General features: G+C 37.7%; 1 protein-coding gene across 1 annotated transcript in view; it reads left to right on the plus strand.

The window, feature by feature from the left end:
• The window catches only part of ANGPT1 (angiopoietin 1), a 171,668-nt gene that overhangs the window by 94,805 nt on the left and 52,794 nt on the right, over nucleotides 1-24,069 (plus strand). The window contains exons 5-6 of the mRNA XM_005230968.3: nucleotides 11,606-11,733; nucleotides 19,650-19,751. Of these exons, the coding sequence (XP_005231025.1) occupies nucleotides 11,606-11,733; nucleotides 19,650-19,751 (230 nt within the window). The remainder of the gene's footprint in view (nucleotides 1-11,605; nucleotides 11,734-19,649; nucleotides 19,752-24,069) is intronic.

Raw genomic sequence — 24,069 nt, forward strand, 5'->3', positions numbered from 1 at the left:
AAGCATTAGCTTCCTTTTAAATGTCAACAAGAAGCTAAGCTTAATTCTCAAATAATACACATATATGCTAGGAATTTACCTCCCCACAAATGCCTATTGAATTCATGAAGCAAATGAAGTGGTTAGTGGGTCTGGCAATTCTGAAAGGTACAAACCTTCTGGTTTATGGGTAGTTTTCATATTTTAAAAAATTATGCAGGAAAAGAAAATACGTCCAAAAATTTATTTGAATGGAATTCATGCTTCTAAAAGGCATAGCAATTAATTTATTCAAAATATTAAACAGTAAGTAGTCTATTCCACTTCTTAGACCACAGTTGTTATGATGTTGAAATTTATGCTAAAGTGAAGAGAGTGAGAATAGAACGAGAACTTCAAAGAAATGACCTGAAGGTTACAGGCAGAGGGGAATCTCTATTGACATAAGCAGAATTGCCCCAGCAGTGATGCTGGCCTGTTTCATTAGAAAGACTTCAAAGACACCTTACCTAATACAAACTACTATTTAAAACAAACAAACAAAACAAAAAATACCCCAGTGGGAATCCCAGGATAAAATAACAGTTTCAGGTGTTCTGAAAGGTAATTTTAAATCTTGATGCTTGGACTGTGTTCAGCAAAACAATTTTTCTATATTATATTGATTCAGCCATATATTGGAATACAATAGTGAGGATATTTAAATCTAATATGTTTTAGACAGCAGTGTAGAAGAGTAAGGTTGTATGATACAGTTCTTGGTCATTTTTCTTCTGTGTATGGAAAGAATAATATTGGTACTCATCTGAGATATATTTTGAGGTGATAGTGTGTTTTATCTGGTAGTATTTCCCTAACAATATCTTTTAATTTCTTAAACACTTGTCTCTTGTTTGTACCTCACCCTTGACGTTGCTAATTTTTTTTTTCAATGAGACATAACTAATGAGACAGAAACCTAGAGTATGGCATATCAGTCACTTTATTATTTTTCTTCTGAAGCCTAGAAGCAAACAAAATAAGATTTTTGCTAGATGCACAGAAGTTTCTGACCAACTCTGGCTGCAAACTGTAGGTCTGAGGTGGATCAAGGGTGTGCTTGAATCATGGTTCTAAGAAAAGAAAGCATGAATGAAGTGACAGACATTTTTTCCTTATGGCTGAAATTGCATTTTTATTACCAATGTGCTATAACATATCACAAAGTAATAACAAGAAATGATATTTTCATCTACAAATTCTATTTTTATATTAAGGTTATTTTTCTTAATATTAATTAAGAATTAATTAAAAAATATAGACTTGACAAAGTTGGGGTGACCACACCAGAGCTTTAAGCAAAACCTCATTTAATGCACTGAAGCCAGCTAGTGTTCCACACTTATCTTGTTCTATCATTAAGTCCTACTTCGATCCCCAGAAGTATCAAAGTAAATAACTTCAGCTAAGGTTATCAGTATGTGTGTTCAAGAATACAGAAAACATCCATTTGCTCAGTTTCTGTCTACTTCCTTCTGCTTTAGAGATGTTATGAGCAAGAGGTATAATTTTTTAAGACATCTTAAAGCAGTAACAGAAATACCCTTAGTTTAAAAAAAGATCAGAAGCCCACTATCATAAAATATCCACGCACAATTCACAAAGCTCAGTATTATAAAGATGCATTCCACCTTTTGATCTGCCTTTATTTATATTTTGAAAACTGAGGAAAAATTAAACCTTAATTTTGCCCTTAGTGTCACAGAAGATGGGTCCTCTTACCCTTACTGCAGTTGAATCTGACTGAGCACATGGACCCACTGAGGTAGATAGCACTACAGGGGCTGCAGTCAGAGGCTGGGTTAGTTTTGTACCATGGTGTAGGTGTTCAGTAAATGTACACATCAGCATCAGCTTTGTGTTTCCTTTTTTTTTTCTGTTCAGGTGCTATAGATTTCCTGTTTCCCTTGGAGATTTTCTGTATTGGTATGCATTTTTCAGACACGCTCAGAAAGTACAAGTAAGAGTTTTTCGGAGTCAGCCTGACCTGACTCACCTAACATTTACAGCAAAAATGTAGAGCCCTGTTCTGGACTTCCTTTAATCTAGAGTCAACAAAGGCACTCCTGTCAAGTGAGTTGTCTTAGGATGAGGTGAATTTCATCTGCAAGTACCTTTTTTCTCCATGTTACCTGTTAAAGAGTGATGATACTAGTGCTGCTGTTTATATGATTTGTATCTACACTGGGAGAGATTAATTTCATATTCTTTATTTCTATAAAACTAAATAAATAACAATATTAATTCCAAATCATCATGATATAAAAAGTCTTCTCATACTTTGCTTAGGCAAGGATACCTTCATTTCCAAGTTATGCTGTATAACAAAATGCAACAAAATATATTAGGTAGGATCAAGGTAGGCTGTGGTTTAATAGATTCAGTACTGAAATATGTAAATTTGAGTGTGCAGCATTTGAAATCTATGTCAGTGGGAAAACATTTAAATTCTTCAAAACAGAACTGGGGATTCCCATATTTTATCCCTATTAACTTGTTGATGGTTATGGCAGGAGGTCAATATTTATTAGCATTGAAAAAAGAATACTTCAAGTACATATTTTTACATTTAAATTCTTGTTTGTTAATATTGAAATCAATTAGGCACCCTCATTCCTACAGAATATGTCAGTGCCAAATCCTTTTTCACTCTGCTTTGTGAAAATGGTGTTATTCACTCACACCAAAGATATTACAAGGGATATCAGCTTATAGAAACCAATTAATAACACTGTTGGTGTCACCTAAATGGCTTGTTAGTGAAAAGTTTCTTTGTATGCATACCATTCTTCAGCTGGAAACACACTAGGGTGCCTGTGTGGAAAAATATAAACCAATTAAAAAAATATGGACGCTAGAAATATTAAGTAAAGCCGGTGGCTTAAGCTCTCTTGTAGCAGTTTGTGAAAGACTTCTTTAGTTCTCATCTCAGTGAATGGCTGGTTACTCACAAAACTGCTGTCTCAAGCAGAAACTCTTAAGGAATTATATTGCAGCTGGATAATTAAGTGTCTTTATCTCGTTGTAAATGGACCATAAGGCATTCTATTTCAGCTCACTAATGAGGACGACTTTCTGGTATTCCTAAGTGATGTCTTTCAAATGCACAGTGAATCGAAGTATTATTGTTGTTACCAGTCACTAAGGCTGGATTTATTGGGAAACAAACTTGATAACTATTGATAATTTATTAGGTAGCAAATAATTATGCCCTGGAGAGGGTGAAAGCTCACTACACTAATGCCATTTTCAAGACCGAGTAAATTTCTGCAGCACTACGGGAGGGAAATTCTGCTATAGATGATTTATTTAATAAGTAGTTGGATAGCTTGAGTGCTCTTGCTATGCAATTGTTTGCCTTTCCCACTTCAGACTCTTAGATGGTGTGTGGGAGGGAAAAGTAATATTCTGTTAGCTGCTAAAACATTTCTGTAAATGTTAATGTGAAGCATCTAATTGGCTACACCTTGTCTCTTTCCTCCCTACCTTAAAAATATGGATCTGAAACTCTGATATGTAATGAACTTCAGTGTTCCTAATGAATCTGGGACTGGACTAGTTCCTAGGCCCATAGAATCATCGTAGTCCTGCTAACTTTGTTTCCAATGGTATGGTAGTTATGCTGAGTTGCACTTAAGAGAGGTTTGAACATCCGTTCAGGCCTCCCACATGCAGTAGGTGGTATGCATGCAGTCATATAGGGCTAGGGGTTGATAGTTAAGGGGCTATTTTTGCTTTTGTCATTGCTCCTTAGACACAAAAATCCTTACACTTCTCCATCCAGTCTAGTGATTGTAGGGTCATAGGATGAATCAGATCATTGAGCTGCTGCAGCGGAATAATAAAACTATAACAAGCAAAGATACAAAACAACCACAACAAAACAGTAAATCAATCAAACAAAAAACCCCGAAGCCTGCCTCCCCTGCTCCCCAGCTATGCCAAACCAAAACACTTTCTGCCAGATCTCCTATTAGCTATTCATTCTGTGGCTATGGAGGCAGTCTATAACCAACAGAAATGGAAAGAGCAGCACTGCCTTTAAGTAACATCCTGCATTGCACTGGGTTTTGGGTTATGACTAAGTGCCCCTTAGAAATTAAAAATGTGTGATACATGTTTATAGACTTATACTGTCATAAGCTCTGAACACTTAAATGAAGGCCAATGTTTCCCATTCTAATCGTTGAGCAGATGAGCATGCCTGAGGAAGGAATTCTAGAGTTATGCTTTCTCCTGCTTTTTAGAATACCCATGTAAATGCAAGGTGAGCTCCCAAGGAAATCTTGAATGAAAGACACAGGAGGTGCTACCTGCCTGTTACTGGTTTAAACGAAAATAGTATTTTATAAATTATTACAAAGGAACAGAAAGGAAATCAGAAAAAAAATCTACTACAATATAATTAATGATGTGCTCTAATACTGTATAAAATATCAGACCCCACAACTCAAAAAAACCCCAAACACCCTCCCCCCCCCAAAAAAAAATATGGAAAAAGCTACAAAGACAGGTGATCAAAGATGTGAAAGCATTCATTAAGCATATGAGAGATACTTCAGACAATGCAAAAGATAATAGAAAGAGAATGCAGAAGAACTCTTAGCATGGATGCAGAATTACTGACACTTTCAGCTAAGAACAGATGAAATACACTGGTTTAAAGGAACATTGGCAGATTGTCTTCACATGGTACGTGTGTTGAGTTCCTCGGTATGGGACACTGACTTCATGTGGCTTCAAAAAAGAAACTGGCAAAAGCCATGGAAGAAAGTTCTTGCAAAGCCCATTAAACATACAGATATTATATCTGGCAGAGGAAGCATCTATGTTGTAAATTCCTGGATATGCCTGCCTGCTCTTATGCTGTTCTCCAGTCATCTGCTTTGGACATCTGTTCTTACCGAAGACTTTTCTGGGCCTGGTGTTAGCCCAGCCCTTGCAAAAACTTAGGGTTCTCCTGGGAAAGGACGGGCCTAAAGGAAAAAGGAAATAGGAAGAAAAAAAGTAATTATGAGGATTCAAGCAAAGAAGAAAACAGAAGAGCAGTGAGGGTTAAAAGATCAAGTCTGGTGAGGAAGCCCTATAACTTTCAGGGCATCTGATGCTAGAGATTGGACATTGAAGAGGCTGGAGGAGCAAAGTAACCTGGTATAGCTGCTGCTATAACTTCATTTGGGACTAATGGGAGCCTTGACAATACATTTTTATAAATGAGAATCTGCAAATTTATAATCTATGAACTTGATTATGGAGCAAATTTGCCAGAACAGAAATATTTTATTCCAGTATGTCAAAATGAACATTTTTTCCCCCAATTTGCCTTTGGCCAGCTCTTTATGTCAGATTCAGAGCAATCTCACAAAGAAATATAACTTTGAAAAGCATTTTGGTGAATGTATACTTTGCTGGAAGGAGAATATATGTCCAAACTCCACTCCTAAACATTCTGTCATCTCCCTAATAAACAAATGTGAGTACATAAGCATGCACAACAAGGATTTATCTGAGGAGGCTGATGTACTCCAGAAGCAGCTTTCATATTAATATCACCCCTTTTGTTTTTTTAAGATTATATACAGACTTTTTGGAGATGAAACTAGTATTAATATAGGAGGAAGTAAAGCTGTCATTGGAAAAAGTTTTGAATCAGGTGGTGTTAGTTTGTCTTTACAATAATTTAGAATTGGATATTAAGTGCATGTAAGTTCACATTTAAAACTTATACTTAACTAGTTAGATGCATTAAAAGTTCCTGATGTTTTAATTAACAAGTAACTGCAATATTTTTAAAATTACATACATCTCAATTGATTGTAATTTTCTAATTCTTTTTCACATTGGCTTGATTGGGTGATGGTGATAGCTTTAATAATCCAGAAATACTTTTTGGAGAGGAAAAACACATAGTATGCATTATGTACCTGGACAAACTAGAATCCAGAAAATGTACTTTTCAAGTTCTTTTTGATAGGGACAAAAATATTCTTACATGGCTATGATTTTAGTTTGTAGGCAACACTGTGGTTATCTGGACAGCATATCTGAGTTGAAGTCAGCCTCCAGGTTTGTGCCTTTCGCTGTGGTTTGTGTAACATTTGCAGCACAACTGTGTAGCTACATTGTTGTCTTGTTTCAGGGAATAGCTGGATGTCACAGCCAGCTATTGGGTCACAGTTTAACGTTTGTTCTCAAGCGGAGGTTGGTATATGCAAAACTAGGCCAGTGAAACAACAGACTACACCTCTGGCTCTAAGTCAGCAAAAACTGAGTGGCTGTAACTCTATGCATATTTTTCCTTCTCAAAACAAAAATAATCTTCACCCTTTCTCTGTCAGATCTGTTTGTGGTTCCTGCTGCTAAGTCTGAGAGCATATATACATGTGCGGGTCATGTTCCAGGCCTCCTCACTGGGGATATTTGACTGACATCCTTTTGATAACTTTTAACAAACTGTTCCTCATTTGATTCTTCATGAGCCAGGCACTATTTGCCATCATAACTGGAACTGTGGTGGTGCACAGCAGCTGCACCCAAATGGCTGAGAAAGAGGTCAGAGATACAGGGTCTCCTATAAAAATGTAGGATTCCCCACCATGTATATGGAGCAATGACAAGATCAAGGCAAAATGTATTTGCCATCTGGATCTAGATAGAAACTGCCTGTTCTGAAATGCTACAGATGTAGGTAAAAACCATCAATTTGCAACCTCTTTTTTGATCTTTTAGAAGCTGCCTGTCTGGGGACAGAAATTTCCACCTCAGATGCTTTTGATAGAGCAGCTAAAATTTAGGTCAATTATACTTGCCAGTAAGATTTGGATAGACACTTCTTTGGCTTCAAAAGCATGAAGTATTTTTAAAGTATCTTCTGGTATGTATAGTGGTTATAATGTCCTATAAGAAAATCAGATTCATTAAAACAACAAAAATATAATAATTCACTAAGACACTGCAGAAATCTCTGTGTATCTGTCCAAATAAGTCATTATCATGTAAAAAACCCAACAGCTGCCTTTCATTTGCTGACGGTATCACTAAAGGACCTAAGACTAGTCATTAACTCAGTCTCAACTGATTTCACAAACATGGCAGTTAGCTCTTAAATAACTTAGTAAATATGAATGTGATTTCATGGATTCAGTCAACATAATGAACTGCAATTTAACATTCTTCACTGCTTACAGACAAACTGCACTATTCATTCACCAAAAACCTGACAAAGACTTGAAAAGCAATGAGATAGCCTCTTCATTTTCTCAAAAACAATCAGAAAACTCAATTAAAAAAATCAAGCATATTGTCTTTGAAATTTTTTTTCTAGTGGAGATGAGATTAGATTAATTTTTATACAGCCAGGAAAAATACAGGTATTGTATGTTTTAAATTTCATATTCCTAGAGGAGAAATTTAAGTTACTAAATATTTCAGAAGTTATTTATTCTTAGTAGCCAGTTTGTATTTCTTTAAACACGTGCAGAAAAGCAGGCATCCTTCATTTGTGATAGCTGTTAGGAAGTAATAAACTTGTTTACTATTGATTTACTTTTATAACTGATAGGGAAAATAGTTTCACCCTACACAGAGGCACACACAGCTAACAATCAGTTAAGGTATTTCCCTGGCCATTGTTTTGGGAAAAGGCCCTACATATCTGAGGTCTCTCACTTGCAAGCACCAGTAACCTGTTCTAAGAAAACTCAAGAGGCTACAACCTCAGGTGCTGACCTCAGCTTTCTGATGAAGGTTAATACACTGTTGGTAGAGGCAGCAGAACAGCTGCTCAGCCCTGGCAGTTCACAGCCTGTGGGTTAGCAGAAACCTCATTGATATGGGTTCCTGTTCCTCCACAGGGCCACAGAGCAGTTGCACTGCTATGGCAGTTGTCTCTACATGATAGCAGCCATCTGATAGAGCTCTGGGCAGTTATGGATGGTACCTTCTGTATTTCCTGGACTCAAATCATCATCCAGGGCATCAAGGAAAAGAAACTGCCACAAGACTGATAATTGAAAGAAATAAATCATCAAGTAGGGAAACACAGGTAGCATAGCCCAAGGAGAAAGTTATTGCGCTGAAAAATAACCAAAAGACTTTTGGAAGTGCAATGAAAGAGGAACTTACTTGTCTTGTTAATTCTCCTTCTGTTCAGGAAAGCAGGATTTTCCATCTAAGCAGCATTGCTTCAAAGGAGCATGACTTCATCACTAGTTTATTCATCCAGGAAAGACAATAAAAAAAAAAAAACAAAACAAACAACTCTCCAGGAGTCCAATTTTTGGATAAGCGTTTATCTTTAAAAAATTATAATATTATTTTGCTTGACATAGACTTTTTCTTCAGGTAAATAAAATTTTGGTGTAAGCATTGTATTTGAAAATAGCTAAACTGACATTAGAAATTTGTGAAAAGTCAATTAAGATCTTGAAAATGAACAAAGAAATGTACATATTTTGTTTTAGAACTACTTTCTTTGAGCCTTGTTACTTTTGTAAAAACACATTTACACACCAAACATATGTGAACCAATGCATCATTCAGGAACTTCACTTAATGTATAAAGGATTCAAGGTCTATGTAATATTATAGAAAAAACAGTCTCAAGCTATAGTAGGTAGAAGTGGTTTTGAAATTGTATGGAATATTAAGTTAGAAAAACAATAGCAAACCTCAGGAAAAATATATTTTACCCTAAAGGAACATTACTAGTAACATTCCTGAGTATTAATTTTCTGATAACTTTGGGCTGTTATTGCAAATTACAGTCTGATGTGTTATGAAAAACTAAATAATGTGCTAGTCACGCTTAATATATCCTGCTGCAATCTGTAATAGTTCAGCTCCTCCACAAGGAGCTGAGCTTTTCTTCCAGTGGGAGCACTGACTCATGAGGGAGGGGTAAGAGGCATCCAAGGAAAGCCATCTTCTGGCTATAGTGGTTCGCTGAATAAAATCCACTGCTGCAAAAGCAGGCTATCGCGTTGCTTAGTCTATAGGAAATTAACACATCTGCTGTCTGTGATCTCAGGTATTCCAGCTGTCTGATACTGAAAGGAAGCATGGAAGGAACTGAGTATATCTATGGCATCTATCTGTCCTTGTCCCCTTCATCTCTTACATCAACGGCAGGTTTATTTGTGTTTGTTTCTTTAAGCATGAGGAAAAAATGTATTTCTATGTATGCTTCCTAGAGATCCATCTCCTTAGAAAATTATTTTCAAATCTAATTCTAATTACTTTGAAATTAAAATCTTATCTTGTTTGAAATTTAAATAATATGACCTTTAGCATAGATTCATACCTTTAAGGTATACTCATGTATAACCATTCATTTGTCTAACTTTCAGTTAAAAAGAAACCAAATTCAAATTTCCTCGATTGACTCTTAAGTAGCTATTTCCAATTGGTTTTCAATGTATGTATAACAGTTAAATAGATGTAAGATAATATCTCTACATATAGATATTAAAATATAAGTACTTTAAGACTCAGGGAAATGAACACTGCCTCTGCACAACTAAATAATTTTTTTAGAGAGGAGAGACTGATGTCTACAGTTGAAACAACAGCATTAGAAAAATTCAGGCCAGGAAGAATGGATCTAATCTAAAGCCCCCTGAAATCAACGAGAGGCTTTGCTTTAATTCCTCTAGGCTTTGGCTCCGGCCCCAAGTAATTATTCAAGTTGGACTTTGGCCACTGATACTAACACCATCTGCTTACAGGAAAGTACCATAAAATCTTTAATTAACACTAATCATGAAGGCCTCAGTTCTGTCTTATCTAAAAAATGGCACCTTTGAGAGTACACTGTTAACGTGTACCTTGCTGAGGACCTCATTCCCTGCCATCTCACAGGGGAATGTGTCATCTACTGCATTGCCAGCACTACTTTTTCCAAATATGGCAAAATTTCAAAGCCATTTATATTCCAACTGATGAACCAGGTTTTATTTGTGTTGATTGTGTTGGATAAAAGTAATAAATATGCAACAAATACGTGGAAAATCAAAAGTAAAGGGGTTTTGTTTCTTAAAATAAAATATTAGAAGAACAAAATAAAACAGAGAAAAGGGAAAAAACAATATGATATGTGTGAAATGCCTACATAGAGAGCAGGATTTTCTTACAGTTCAGGATTGGATTTCTTACTATTTTTCTGTTTTCACCTTTTTACATAAAACACTCATGTAAAACAATTAACTTTTATCTTCCTCACTTTCCTGATCTGTGACATGCTATTGTTGCCAATTGATATGGCAGGAATTTGCCATCCTAAAATACTGCTTTGAGGTGTTCAAAGGGGAGATAGTATATCACGCTACAAAGCCTTGGCATTGCTACATGCCATCTTATAGCCTAGATAGTCCTACATGCTGTGCAAGGCTGTTACTTTTTTGCATACCATTGCAGTTAAGCACCAGTTTTGCAGCACAGACCACTTCATTGAGAGTGAATAAGGCGTAGTTCCTTTTGTACCTATAACTCACACTTTCAAGCCAAAAATAAAAAAGATGTGTCTGTCACCAGACGATGAGTGTGTCTGGAAGACTTAAATATTGTTTCTTTATTGTAAGGATTAATGAAGTGCTGGACCAGGCCCTGCACGGCACTTAAGGACATGTTTAACTTTAAGAATCTGAGTTAACTGATGGATTTCCATGGGAATACTGATGTTCTTAAAGTATGTGTTGTTGGAACAAACTCATATCCTCCAGTATCGTGTGGGGTCATGCTACTTTTGTTTGTGAAACTGAAGGAACGCCCTCAGATGTTACTCCTTCTACAGGGAATCTCCTGGTTATTCAAGACTAGTATCCTCAAACATCTCACCCTCCTGATTTCTCAGCCCAGACTCATCTATGTGGTCTGTCTGTCATATACAGGATCAAGATCTGCACTGGTGTTCTAACATTAATTGTTTTCAGTTCTGAGCCAAAAATAAATTAGATAAATCATGACTCTAAAGAACTGACTTCAGTAGCATTGATTTTTGTTCTTTTTTGCACTAATCGTATCTAGCAACTTTTATGTAAGTACATATGAAAATCATTATTCTCTGCCAATAAATGAAGCAAAAAGCTTCCTTGCCTCAAGCCGCTAGGCTGCTCAAAAGCCAGTACTTCATGGAGGAAGGGCACAAGCTGTCTCCTTCCAGGGTCCTGCATTGCTGTCTTAAGTGAGCATCTGTGTCAGATCACAACACTGAACAAGTTTTCCACTTCCATGTGCCATCTCTGGGGCATTCTTTGGCAACCTCCCAGATACAACTTGAGTCAGAGGCAACACCTGCAGCTGCACAGACCTTTGCACTCAGAAGGAATGCACTGTGTTCGCCTCTTGGTAGGCAGGATGCTCTCTTTAGCTATTTTAGTCATGTTTAGCATCATGTCTTCTGCTGGTGCTTAGTCTGCCATCTGCCTGAAAGTGTCACAATAGTTCTTTAATAGAATTTACCAAATGCACTAACTGTAAGGACCATAGTACTGTGTATGTTTAAAAGGAATACAGTGTGCAAAAGTAGACTTCCTTGATACAGAAATGCATAAGATTGCTGTTGTAACTTAAGCTGTTTTTTGTTTTGCAGTTTTACTAAAGAATGCAAAAAAGGAAGAAGAAAAGCCATTCAGAGACTGCGCAGATGTGTACCAATCTGGTTTTAACAAAAGTGGGGTCTACACTATTTATATTAACAATGTGTCAGATCCTAAAAAGGTAAATATCTGTTTTATTTACTTGTTTGTTAATGTGATGTTGCTCTGGCCTTAAAGGAGTATTTGGAGCCTTTATTGAAGTTCTCATTCTGCAAAACGTTGTACTGGTATAAATAACCTGGGCTACATTCAGTTTTGAAAAAAAAATAATAGCATGAAGAAAATGATAAACTGTATTATTGCAGACATTCTTCTTTCTTGCTGACAGAGAAACCTTTCTACATTCCAACGTACACTCATAGTTGACTCTTTCCCACTCGACAAGTTCAGTTGAATCAGACTATGGTGGCAAATAAATCTGTGATAAAGTTTAGAAGAGCATTAGTAAAGTGCTACGAGGAAGCTGATGGGGGGGATTACCTGGTAGCACAGGGAAATAAATAGCAAAATGAGTAGTTTTTAAAGATAAAGATTTAAAAAAATCCTGTTTCTCTTGCAGGGAGCAGGGAAGAGTGGTTTTGGCTGTAAAGAACACAACATGCTGAATATTAGCACTGTTTGAAATGATGAAGCATGTATAATCCTGTTATTCTCAGAAAAGATCCTTGGGAGGTTTTTTTGATGAAAGTGAAACAATAGTCTGTGAAGCAGACTGATTTTTTGGAAGGCTTTTGTTGCTAAGGTACCTGAGTGAGTTGTAGTTAGGAACATGAGGGAATAACCTAAGCTTAATTTACATTTGGAGGAATGTTGGCTGTTCCTCTGATAGGACACAATTGAAATCATCCCCCAGCAAGGCTAAGGGTTGATTACCTGGAAAATACAGTGGTGTCTAGAAAGTGGGCCAAACAGGAGAGAGGCAACCACATCTGTCTGCTGAGTTTATTCCTACTGCAGTAAAATGGTGACCCTGCAAACAGAAAAAGGCAATAACAAATTTTACTGATGTTGTTGTCTATAGTCATTTTATGATGACATTAAGATATGTAAAGCTTATTTCTGAACTGAATTTGGGTTTATTAGAGTCCTTTGGAAACATGTAAATATCAAGATGTTACGATATACTAAAGAATTAGAGTTCATTAAACCATGAGTAGAATTGGGGTGGGAGAGTGCTATGGGCAAAGATCAATGTAATTGTGGTGAATGTGAATGGAAAAATAATAGACATGTATAAAATACAGAGTCTCCTTTAAGTGTTACTGAACAGGACATAAACACTAAAAGCAGTTCTGTAGAAGCTCTTCCACTCAAAGATGTAACATCAAAGTTAGATTACATGTATAAATTAGAAGTGGCTTTTCTTAGCCTTAAAAAAGTTCATAAACCATCCCCAGAAGCTGTCTTGCAATGAAAAACAATGATTATCTGAAAGTGCTGAGGCACTGATGCTTCTGGTATGCTTACCTTAAATGTACTTCACTGGTAATACAAGGACAGTGACACTATGGAAGCCACCCTGTGTTTCCACTCTATCCCTGTGTTCAAATGTTGCTACCAATCAATACAGGCAGCACAACTCAGCTGATATCATTGCATTATTTTTTTCCTGGTGCTTTCCTGGTTTAGCAAGAAAATTGGGGAGAGTGTGTGTGTGTGTGCACGCGCATGTGTGCATGTATGTGTTAAGGGCATTTCTGCTACCACCTGTTTCTGTCTTGCCCTAGTGATAACACAGCAAGAGCTGATCCCAGGCGTGTTCATGTTAGTCAAGTGAGGAATGTGGTTGCTTTAACAGATGTTTTTCAGACATGAAGGTTGTGTTAACAGTCTGCAAGGTAGTGCTGTGCAGAGATAGCTAACTAACTCCAGCTGAGATAGCTTCAAAATCACAGAACTGCAGCACTGTGCCAGGACTAATTAGCCTAGAGGTAGCACCACACTGACACAGTTAGATTGCTCTGGGACACAAGCTAATATCCTGATAGGTACTCCATGGAGACGTAGCTGCTTGTTTAAAATCAGCTTAGTTATCTGGATTGCCACAATGCAATGCACAACTCTGACATGTCTTAGGAGGCCCAATATATTATTACCTTCTGTAATACTCGCAGCCACTGCCAAGTCTCATTCATAGTAATTTTATGCTTCAGGTCACAAAAATATACCTTCATTTATTTTTATATTTTGTAAAGGATATATACTAGAATCCTGACATTCAATAGAAAATATCTCTTTCATATATACAAATGTTACTGTCCCTTCTAGTTTTTTACTGGTTTTACCTTTGTATATTGATAGAAAATTACTCTCTGTGCTTACAGCTTCATACCATTTATACGCCTCATTTTTATATGCTTAAAAATTTAGATTGCAATTTGTCTTTCATGTTCCTACCTTCAACAGTTCATTAGTTTAGTTCATTAGACTTTGAGCCCTGCATCAAAAATCAATGATTCATGTCTGTTTAAAAGGATCTTAATAATATTCCATATTTTAGAGATGGGAAGAGGAAAAGATAGGCTTAAAGTATTAAGTCAATTAATTGGCTTACTTTGATGTGTGTGTGTGTGTGCGCAATGCCTGATGGTGTTGACAAATGATTGTCCCTAGGCCATAGAAAAAGCAAAGGCAAGAAGAGTACTTTCAGTCCCCTGCAGAGGTGGGGTCAGCTACAAGGGAAGCAGAGGCTGCTGATGAGCAGAGGAGCAGCAGGAGTGAGACTGTCATCATTTTGGAGCTGAAGGAACCATGTCACCTTCAGGAGCTGAAATAGGCCAGGGGGCCTGGTCTGAGTGCACACAGAACCTCCATTGTCCCCTTGGAACAATGTATTTGACTTTTGCTATCTCCTCTAATGCCTTCACAAGCATGACTTCTACCAACTTCTGAGTGCACTGTACTAAAAAACAGGGGAGGACTGCTGGGTGCTGTGGTGGTCAAAAGATGCCTTGGACATAGCTATCATGAAATGACAGAATTTTTGATGCTTGGAGAAGGATGAGGGTCAGCAGAACTGCTGCCTTGTACTTATGGTGGGCCAACTTTGACCTGATTAAGAGCCTGGTTGACAAAGTCCCTTGGGTAATAGCTCTGACAGGCCAAGGGGCCCAGGAGGGCTGGACATTCTTCAAGAAGGTAGTCTTAAAGGGGCAGGAGCAGGCCGATGAAAGATGAGCTGGCAGGGAAGAACACCAGCCAGGCTGAACAGAGAGCTTTGGCTGGAACTCAGGGAAAAAAGGAGACTTTACCACCTTTGAAATAAGGAGCAGGCAGCTCAGGAGGACAGTAACAATGTCATGAGGTTATGCAAGGTGATGATTAGAGAGGTAAAAGCCCAGCTAGAACTCAGGCTGGCCACTGCCATAAAAGATAAAAAAAAATGTTTTTACAAATACATTAGAAACAACAGGAGGGCCAAGGATAATCTGCATCTTTTATTGGATGCTGCGGGGAACATGGCTACAAAGGATGAGGAAAAGGCTGAGGTACTTAACGCCTTCTTTGCCTCAGTCTTTAATAGTAAGACCAGCTACGCTACTCTTTGGGTACTCAGCCCCCTGAGCTAGAAGACAGGGATGAGGAGGAGCAGAATGAAGTCCCTGTAATTCAGGGGAAACACTTAGTGACCTGCTGCTCTACTTAGACATGCACAAGTCTATGGGGATGGGTGGGATCAGTCTGAGGGTATTGAGGTAGCTGGTGGAGGAGCTTGCCAAGATACTTTCCATCATTTATCAACAGTCCTGGGTAACTGGAGAGATCCCAGAAGACGCCCATCTACCATAAGGGCAGGAAGGATCCAGGGAACAACAGTCTGTCAATTTCCCCTTGGTGTTGGGGAAGGTTATGAAGATCATCCTGAGTACTGTCACGTGGCGCTTGCAGTAAAACCAAGGGATCACACCCTCCTTGACTAACTTGATCTCCTTCTATGACAAGACAAGCTGCCTTAGTGGATGAGGGGAAGGCTGTGGATGATGTCTACTGGTACTTCAGTAAAACCTTTGACACCATCTCCCACAGCATTCTTCTGGAGAAACTGGGTGCTCATGGCTTGGACAGGTGTTCTCCATTCTGGATTAAAAGCTGGCTGAACAGCTGAGCCCAATGAGTGGTAGTAAATGGAGTTACATCCAGGCTGCAGCTGGTCACAAGTGGTGTTCCCCAGAGCTCAGTACTGGGGCCCATCCCATTTAATATCTTTACTGATGATTGGATGAGGGGATTGAGTGCATCCTCGTAAATTTGCAGATGATACTAAGTTGAAGGGTGGTATTGATCTGCTTGCATGTAGGAAGTCTCCGCTGAGGGATCTGGACATGCTGGATTGACGGGCTGAGGCCAGTTGTATGAGGTTCAACAAGGAGAAGTGCCGGGTCCTGTGCTTGGGTCACAACAACCCCACACAGTGCTGCAGGCTTGGGGAAGAGCGGCTGGAAAGCTGCCAGGCAGAAAAGGCCCTGGGGATGCTGGTTGACAGCCATCTGAACATGAGCCAGCAGTGTGCCCAGGTGGCCAAGAAGGCCAACAGCATCCTGGCTTGTATGTGAAACTGTAGCCAGCAGGACAAAGGAAGTTCTTTTCCCGCTGTACTCGGCATTAGTGAGGCCACACCTTGAATACTGTGCTCCCTTTTTGGCCCCTCTGTTCAAGAGGAAAACAGGTTCTGGAGTGTGTCCAGAGAAGGGCAATGAAGCTGGTGAAGGGTCTGAAGAAAAAGTCTTATGAGGAGCAGCTGAGCAACTGGGGTTGTTTAGTCTGGAGAAAAGGAGACACAGGGGGGACCTTATTGCTTTCTACAACTGTCTGAAAGAACGCTGTAGGCAGGTGGGGGTCAGTCTCTTCTCTCAGAAAACAAACAACCGGACAAGAGGAAATGCCCTCAAATTACATCAGGGGAGGTTTAGGTTGGCTATTAGGAAAATTTCCTTCACTGAGAGGACGGTCAATCATTGGAACAGGCTGCCCAGGGAAGTGGTGGGATCACCATCCCTGGAGGTGTTTAAAAAACATTTTTTTTATGTCCCATGCTTAGGGACATGGTTTAGTGATGAACTTGACAGTCCTGGGTTAATGGTTGTACTTGATGATCTCATAGGTCTTTTCCAACCTAAATGATTCCATGATTTTAAGATATATATATAAATAATCTCATGTATGCCTTTTAGGAGCTTGAGTATTTTTACCCATGCATTTAAGGAAGGGCAAAAGTGCAATGCTGTGGATGGTCTTTTAATCTAAATGAAGTTATTTTATTGAGAATAAACTCAGAATGTAGAGATGCATAGAAATTTAAAGTCACTTTTCTTCATCCTTTACTTTTCTGGCAGAGGGTTAAAAATCAGAACTCGGTAAAAGGTATTTAATGGCTGAATGCCTTGACCTTGTTTGGGACAGAAGCCAGTCCAGGACATTTGTTGGCTAGAGCTGTGCACAGTGAACATTTATAATCAGCTTGGCACTCCTGTTAATATGGCAGGTGTTTTTGTCTACCACTTTGGAAAGTGCCAGACCACACAGTGATGGCTAGTGAATAATGTGTTGCTGGTAAATCTCTCTTTCAACTGTGCAGTTTTCTCTTTTAATTTGCTATATTATTCAGAAAACATCAAAGTATTTTTATAGGTATTGTATTATATTTTAGTATGAAAACCCCCTCGTTTGTGTGTGTCTTTAAAATGAGTAGTTTTAATAGAGTTGAGGATTCAGTGCTTTAAAAATTGGCAGTGGATTCATGGGAGCTTGAAATGACTTATAAGAGAAGTAAATCCATCATTTAGAAATTCTCACCGTAAATCAACTAAAGAAATTAAATCCCGTAGATAAATGTTTTGACTCACAGTGTCTTCCCTGAAGGAGAAATAGGGCCAAAATGTTTGTCTAGCAAATTGTGGGTTTTCTTGTGGTTACCTTAAATCAAGTTCACATGTTTGCACTGTTCGGTATTCTGTTTCCTTCCTATACCTACACAAAGACTTCACTCAGCATGCCTGGAGCAAATTAAAACAAAAGCACTTATATAGGATTGCTATGACAATGCTTATGAATAGAAAGGATTTTGAATTGTTTTGCCAGAGGGTATAATATGGTTCTGTAGTGAGCTGAGGGACAAATTCTTATTTAACTGAATGGGATAGTAACCTTCAATTTGGTAAAGCAACTTTTAAAGTTTTAAGTTACTGACCAGTGCTGAATGGTTTGGCTCTTGTTGATGTGAATTCCAAAAGCTAAGCTGACGGATGACATCTCTTCAACCCTTTTACATATTGACATCTGTCGTGGTTTAACCCCAGCTGGCAACCAAGCACCACGCAGCCGCTCGCTCGCTCCCCCTCACCCAGAGGGATGTTGGAGAAGAATCGAAAAGGAATGTGAAACTCAGGGGTTGAGATAAGAACAATGTAATATGTAAAGCAAAAGCCATGCATGTAAGCAAAGCAAAGCAATGAATTAATTCATTGCTTCCCATGGGCAGGCAGGTGTTCAGCCGTCCCCAGGCAAGCAGGGCTCCATCATGCATAACGGTTTCTCAGGAAGACAAACAGCATAATGCCAAATGTTCCCCCCCTTCCTTCTTCCCTCAGTTTATATACTCAGCATGATGTCATATAGTATGGAATACCTCTTTGGCTAGCTTGGGTCACCTGTCCTGGCTGTGTCCCCTCCCAGTGTCCCGTGCCCCTCCAGCTCTCTTGCTGGCAGAGCCCAAGGAACTGAAAAGTCCTTGAATTAGTATAAACATCACCCAGCAACAACTAAAAACATCAGTGTCCTATCAGCACGGTTGTCACACCAAATCCAAAACACAGCACTGCTCCAGCTAAGAAGAAAATTAACTCTATCCCAGCTGAAACCAGGACAACATCTTATTTAAGAAGAGGGATATAACTATTCAAGAGCATAGACAAATGAAATTTAAGATAGTTGCAGTGCCAAGATGGCATGAATGAGTACATGGGAATGAAAATCAGGAATATTTGCTTGAATGAGTAGCACTGAGAAATTCAGTTGGATCTTAAAATCAAGTGTCATACAAACATAGGAACAAAAATTAATATTATCACTTGTCACGTACCAAGAAAAGTGAATGTATAAGCAGTATTTGCATTTTTATTTTCATAATTTAGCTTCTGTATTTTTTAAAGGATAATGTAAGAAAAGTGAAAAATAAATTAAAATTAATATTCATTTGAATGATTATATGGATTCTTTTAAGATTTTTAACAGATTTCAGTTGACACAATATTCTAATATCAAGCTTTAGTGAAATTGTTGAACTGTTAGATTAACCTTAATATACAGAATCTTAGAACCTATGTTTGAATTTAATTAGTGTAATGATGTTAGGGTATGATCTTACAGGTTCAGTATAGGTTTTAACTTCTGAGCTCGTCCCACAGAACTCTGTTCTTGATCCTCTTCCTATTTATGTCCTTTTGTTAGCTTTAGGGCAGCTTAGACTGAGATCAACTGTTTCTGTTTTGGGACACTGTCCCACACACTGTAGTTAGCATTAAAATACAAACCAAAACAGGATAATCTCATCTGCGCTACATTTTGAGCTCTTTGAATGGATATTTTCTGTAAGAATTCCTGAAGATTCTTAGACAGAATGATACTCTGCTAAAAGCTATAGAAAACATTATTATCACTGAAAGAAATACACTTTTTGTTTTAAGAGGAAGGGAGTGGTTTCAGGGACACTGCAGAGAAAGCAGCAAAATAAAAAAGCATGGAGGGGATGTGCAGAGGAAAGCTGAAGATGCAGAGGGGGATGATGGGCAGATGTTCTTGGATAATATGCTAAAAGAACAGGAGGCGTTACTGGAGAATTACACTGAACATAAGGAGAGTCCCAGTTGTAATCATGTGATTGAGGATACCATTGGAGGTGTAGGAAAACAGCCTTCCTTAATTCCATTATTCACAAATATTTATTTTCCCCCTAAAGATGACAGGATTCTACTGCAAGTTTATTTTATTGGGTGGGGTTTTTATTTGTTTTTATTTTTTTTTTATTTTATTATTGCATAGGTCTTTTGCAATATGGAAATTGCTGGAGGAGGATGGACAGTTATACAACATCGAGAAGATGGGAGTTTGGATTTTCAAAAAAGCTGGAAAGAATACAAAATGGTAAGATGAAAAATGTGGAATAGCTGTAGAGTTCATAGAAGTGTTAGATTTCAGTTAGTATTCCTATTGTCTTAAACAGTTCTGTATGTAGTGATGTGGTGGTGTCCTGCAGTTTTTGATGAGTTACCTTTTGTCAGGTCTGTTACTTTCAAAAACCATAGCATTCTTTTTACTCAATTAGTTGAGTATTATTTCCGATGACTTAGGGTTTATTTCAGATTAGTTACTGAGATTAAAATGAGGTCAGGCCCAGGCATATACACTGAAGAATGTTGCCATCTGTCCCTCTGAAGTTTCAACTTGCTGTGACGTTGAGAGGTAATAGGCATGTGATGATGTTCCAAATACTTGGATGTTTTCAGCTGAGGAGAACTCCTTCGGAGCATGAAGCATCTCAGATACAAATGAAAAGTTTTACCTGGGTTTATCCCAAGTCATACAACACCTCTGCCAATCAAGCTAATGTACTGGAAATGTTGATACTTCAAATAGGATTAAAAGAAAACAAATAACTTACCAAATTACAGATTATGTGACTTCAGCAAGCTGTTTTCCCTTTGCCAACTAAAAAAAAAATTACTCCAATCTAAATAAATTCTCAGTATTTTCATTTGCTGCCTGATCAAACTTTCTGATGGAGCTCCTTTGAGTTCCTGAGCACTGGCTTGGATTTCAGTGACATTCCCAGTGAAGGTTTTAGAATCAGCCTGGAAGAAGAAAATATTTTTCCAATAGCTTTCAAAAAGCACTGAATGAAGAGATCATTTAAATTATTTAAAAATAAAAGCAAGTTCAGATCATTAAAAATTCCTATGGGAAAAAGTCCTGTTATGGAACTCAACTATTTCAGAAATACATGTAGATTAGATTATTGTACCAAAATGTCATTTTGGATTTCATGGATGCTTTCTTTTCAATATTCTTATATTACTTGAAAATATAAATTATAGGCGTAAAAATTAATAATTTGGGTCAGACCTCTGCTACTACGAATAACTTGAGGATGTAATCTGTTTCATAATATATGTGAAGTAAAAATTATATTAAAATGCCAAATAGATATTTTTGAATGGATTTGCAAAATTGGAATCTTTTTTTGAACTCATAAAGTTTTAATTTAGCAGGAAACTTGAAAACTGTTTTACTCTATTCTGGTTTATAGTCAAATAAAGTATCAATTTATTTTGGGGAGACCAAAATTTGAAGATTCTACCAGTTCTACTTATGTGGAAATTAGAATTTGTATATGCAACCTAAGTCATTCTCTACATATGGACTGCTTTAATTTATACATATCATATGGATTATTGAGAATTACTCAGTTTTTCTCTCCCGTGCTTTTTCTTAGACCATTTAATAAAAACAGCCCTTCTTTTTGAAGTTTTCCCATGTGGCCCTTTTTCATATATATCCCTTCACTTCTTCAAACATTTTCCTCAAATTTTCCTTTACAATAGTGTGAGCCTGTTTGGGATTAGATTATATTGGTTTTGTCTCATTCAAGCAGTCTGAATTAATTTTGCTTCTCTTTTGGAATGTCATAGTCTTCTAAGAGATCATTTACTTCTACCAAATAAAAAGGATCTGTTTTGGAATTTTAATGAAGGCTATCCTATAAGTCATGAGAAAAGACGTGATTTAGGCTTGTCTCTGCTTCTATGAACTGTTTCACCAAAGTAACTAGCTTTGCATCCCTTCTGTGATTATCTTATACTATCAGATGTTAAATGATAGAGGCTGGTGAGTGCTGTGTGGATTACCGGGATATGTGGCAGTGTCTGAGCTTCAAGACAATGACACCACTGACTTAATTACTTCATTGTTCAAAGAGGGTGAATGGTGTCTATTGTATCACATCCCTCCTGACACAATCTACCTGGTGTTTCTTCCAATATAAACTCGGTAGTGTGGTGGGGGATACAATGATACTTGGTGTTACTTGGAGTGGTTGAACTTAATGTGTGTTCTTTGAGCCCATAGTTCAGATACAGCTTTTCAGATTTGTTAAGATATTCTTCTTGTGCTTGTATCTCACTAGGGCCCCAAATCTAACAGAAATAAACTATATCATAATAATATAACAGTAATATTAAGTCTCTGGGGCTTCTTTTAGTTTCACTGCGTTTAGTTCTTATTGGAAAAGAATCTGGAGAATTGATGAAGTTTTTCAGTTACAAGCAAGTACTGCTTGCCAGCTTGTGAGCCAGACAGGGATTCAGGCCACCAACCTGTGTTACCATTACTTGTGGTACCACAAGTTACTGGTGGTTCCATTTTTTGGTGGCCATTGCACATTTTCTCTGACTCTAAGCTGAGATCCTTACAGCAGGTAACTTGGAAAGGGTGCACATGGTGTATGCTCTGCAAAGGTGAGTGAAAGCACTGCTGGGTTACAGGAGTCACCTGGCAACAATAAGGCAATCACTCTTTCATTCTGTTTCCTGCTGGTGCCTTCAGCTTACATGAAAGTACCTCAATTTCTGTTCAATATATTTTCCAGACATCAATGCAGGAAACAGATTAAGAGAGAGATAAAGTAGCCACAAAATCTTTTGAAAGTAGGAAATATACAACTCCATCCGTACATAAATTGCCATAAAATCAGTGATACTACAGTAACAGTAGTATTACCCTTTTCTCCTTGTTCTTTTGGCTCCATTTCCACTGGCATCCAATCTCCACTCTAGAAAAGAAAGTTACACTTACTTTTATCTAAAAAAATAGCTAATTAATAAAAACCCCTTTTATGCAGATTTATTGTTATGCAAGATTGGTTATGCTGTCTTCTTCCTTAGTGGTGTATGTGCTTACCAGTATCGTTCAGTTTTGTTATTAGTCTTATGCTGTGCAGTGTAACTGGTGTCTTTGCTTCTAAGAACTCATTTCTGACTTTGAAACCTCTTGGGCCCTTTCAGTTTCATGCATTCAATACTAACTGGAAGAAATTCAAAGGAAACCCTCTGAGTTCATCCTCCCATCCTTTTCCTATCAGTATCTACTACATCTGATCTTTCACATTTTGCAATGGATTTTCCATTATACTATTTACTCCTTATCAGAAATATTTTAAGGGGAGCAACAAATAATTTCTATAACAACAGCAGCGAAGATCACCCGGAAGCAACTTTCAACCATTTTTCATGTTTCTTTGCCTGAGGAGGGAATGTAAAACACTAAGATTTTTTTGAGCTCTAGAAGGATAATATACTAAAACCTGTTGCTTACCATCTGCAAACCTAAGCAGCTTTTAGAAGGGGGATTTCCACAAGCTTACTTTCTAAGACACAATTTCTGGCATTTATTAGGCAGTCATTAGCAGTAATCAAATGCAACCAAATGATTAGCTCATGTGCCAACTTGGCTATCAAGACTTCTTGCTCAATTTCCAGTCTTTCAGTTATCGGATGAATACATCTTTAGTAGTTACTGTCTCCATTTTTGCCAGATTAGGTGATGGAGTACTGGATTAGTTATTCTCTAGCCTTTTAGCATGTCTAGTTTAATAATTCCCAGGAATTTCACAGAAGTTATTCCACAATCAATAGCCCAACATTCTAGTAGAAATTCTAGTAGGCATTTACATTATGTTATCTGGAATAATCTGACTTTCCTCTGAGCCTCAGTAAATTTTAACTAGTACAAAAAGTCGATCATCCATGTCTTTTACTTACCTAAAAGACAGCTGAACACCTCTTCGGACTGCAAGTCTTTGATTTCCTTCTAGGCATGATGTTTGTTAGCCATTTTGATATACTTCCTACAGTTCACCTCTGTGAGTAAGCTCTAGGGGGAACATATCTCACCCATTTCCTGCAACACCTTCTAGTTTGTGACAATCAGGAAGCTGGTCACCTTGTATTTTCATCTCACCAGTCCCTGCAAGTCCTACAGACTGCAAGGGGTGCACTTGGGTGTCTAGATTTACCTGAATTGTTCATAACAAGAGCTACCATTCCAACAATTATTTTTTTTTTAGTACTATCTTTCAATTCATTTTGAAAACTTCCAGATGTTACTTACATTTAATTTTTACTTGCAAGGTGTCCCACTCCTGTTTTAGAATGTGGTCTTACAATTCCTTTAATAGTCTCCATCTGTTTTAAGTCTTATTTTAATTTCTTTTGTGAAAGTTTCGCTTCCAGTTTTCAGGTTTGCTATCATTCTTTCTCCCTACCTTTCCTGTCTAAATTGACATTTTTGTTGTTCTGTATTGCTTCAGTAGCAATACTAACTTGCACCTTTTTTTTTTTTTTTTTTTTTTCAGAATATGTCCTCACCACAATTAACATTGTGTTTGACCTGAAAAAAAACAGGCAAA

Source organism: Falco peregrinus, chromosome 3 (genome assembly GCF_023634155.1).
Source record: "Falco peregrinus isolate bFalPer1 chromosome 3, bFalPer1.pri, whole genome shotgun sequence".
Taxonomy (NCBI): domain Eukaryota; kingdom Metazoa; phylum Chordata; class Aves; order Falconiformes; family Falconidae; genus Falco; species Falco peregrinus.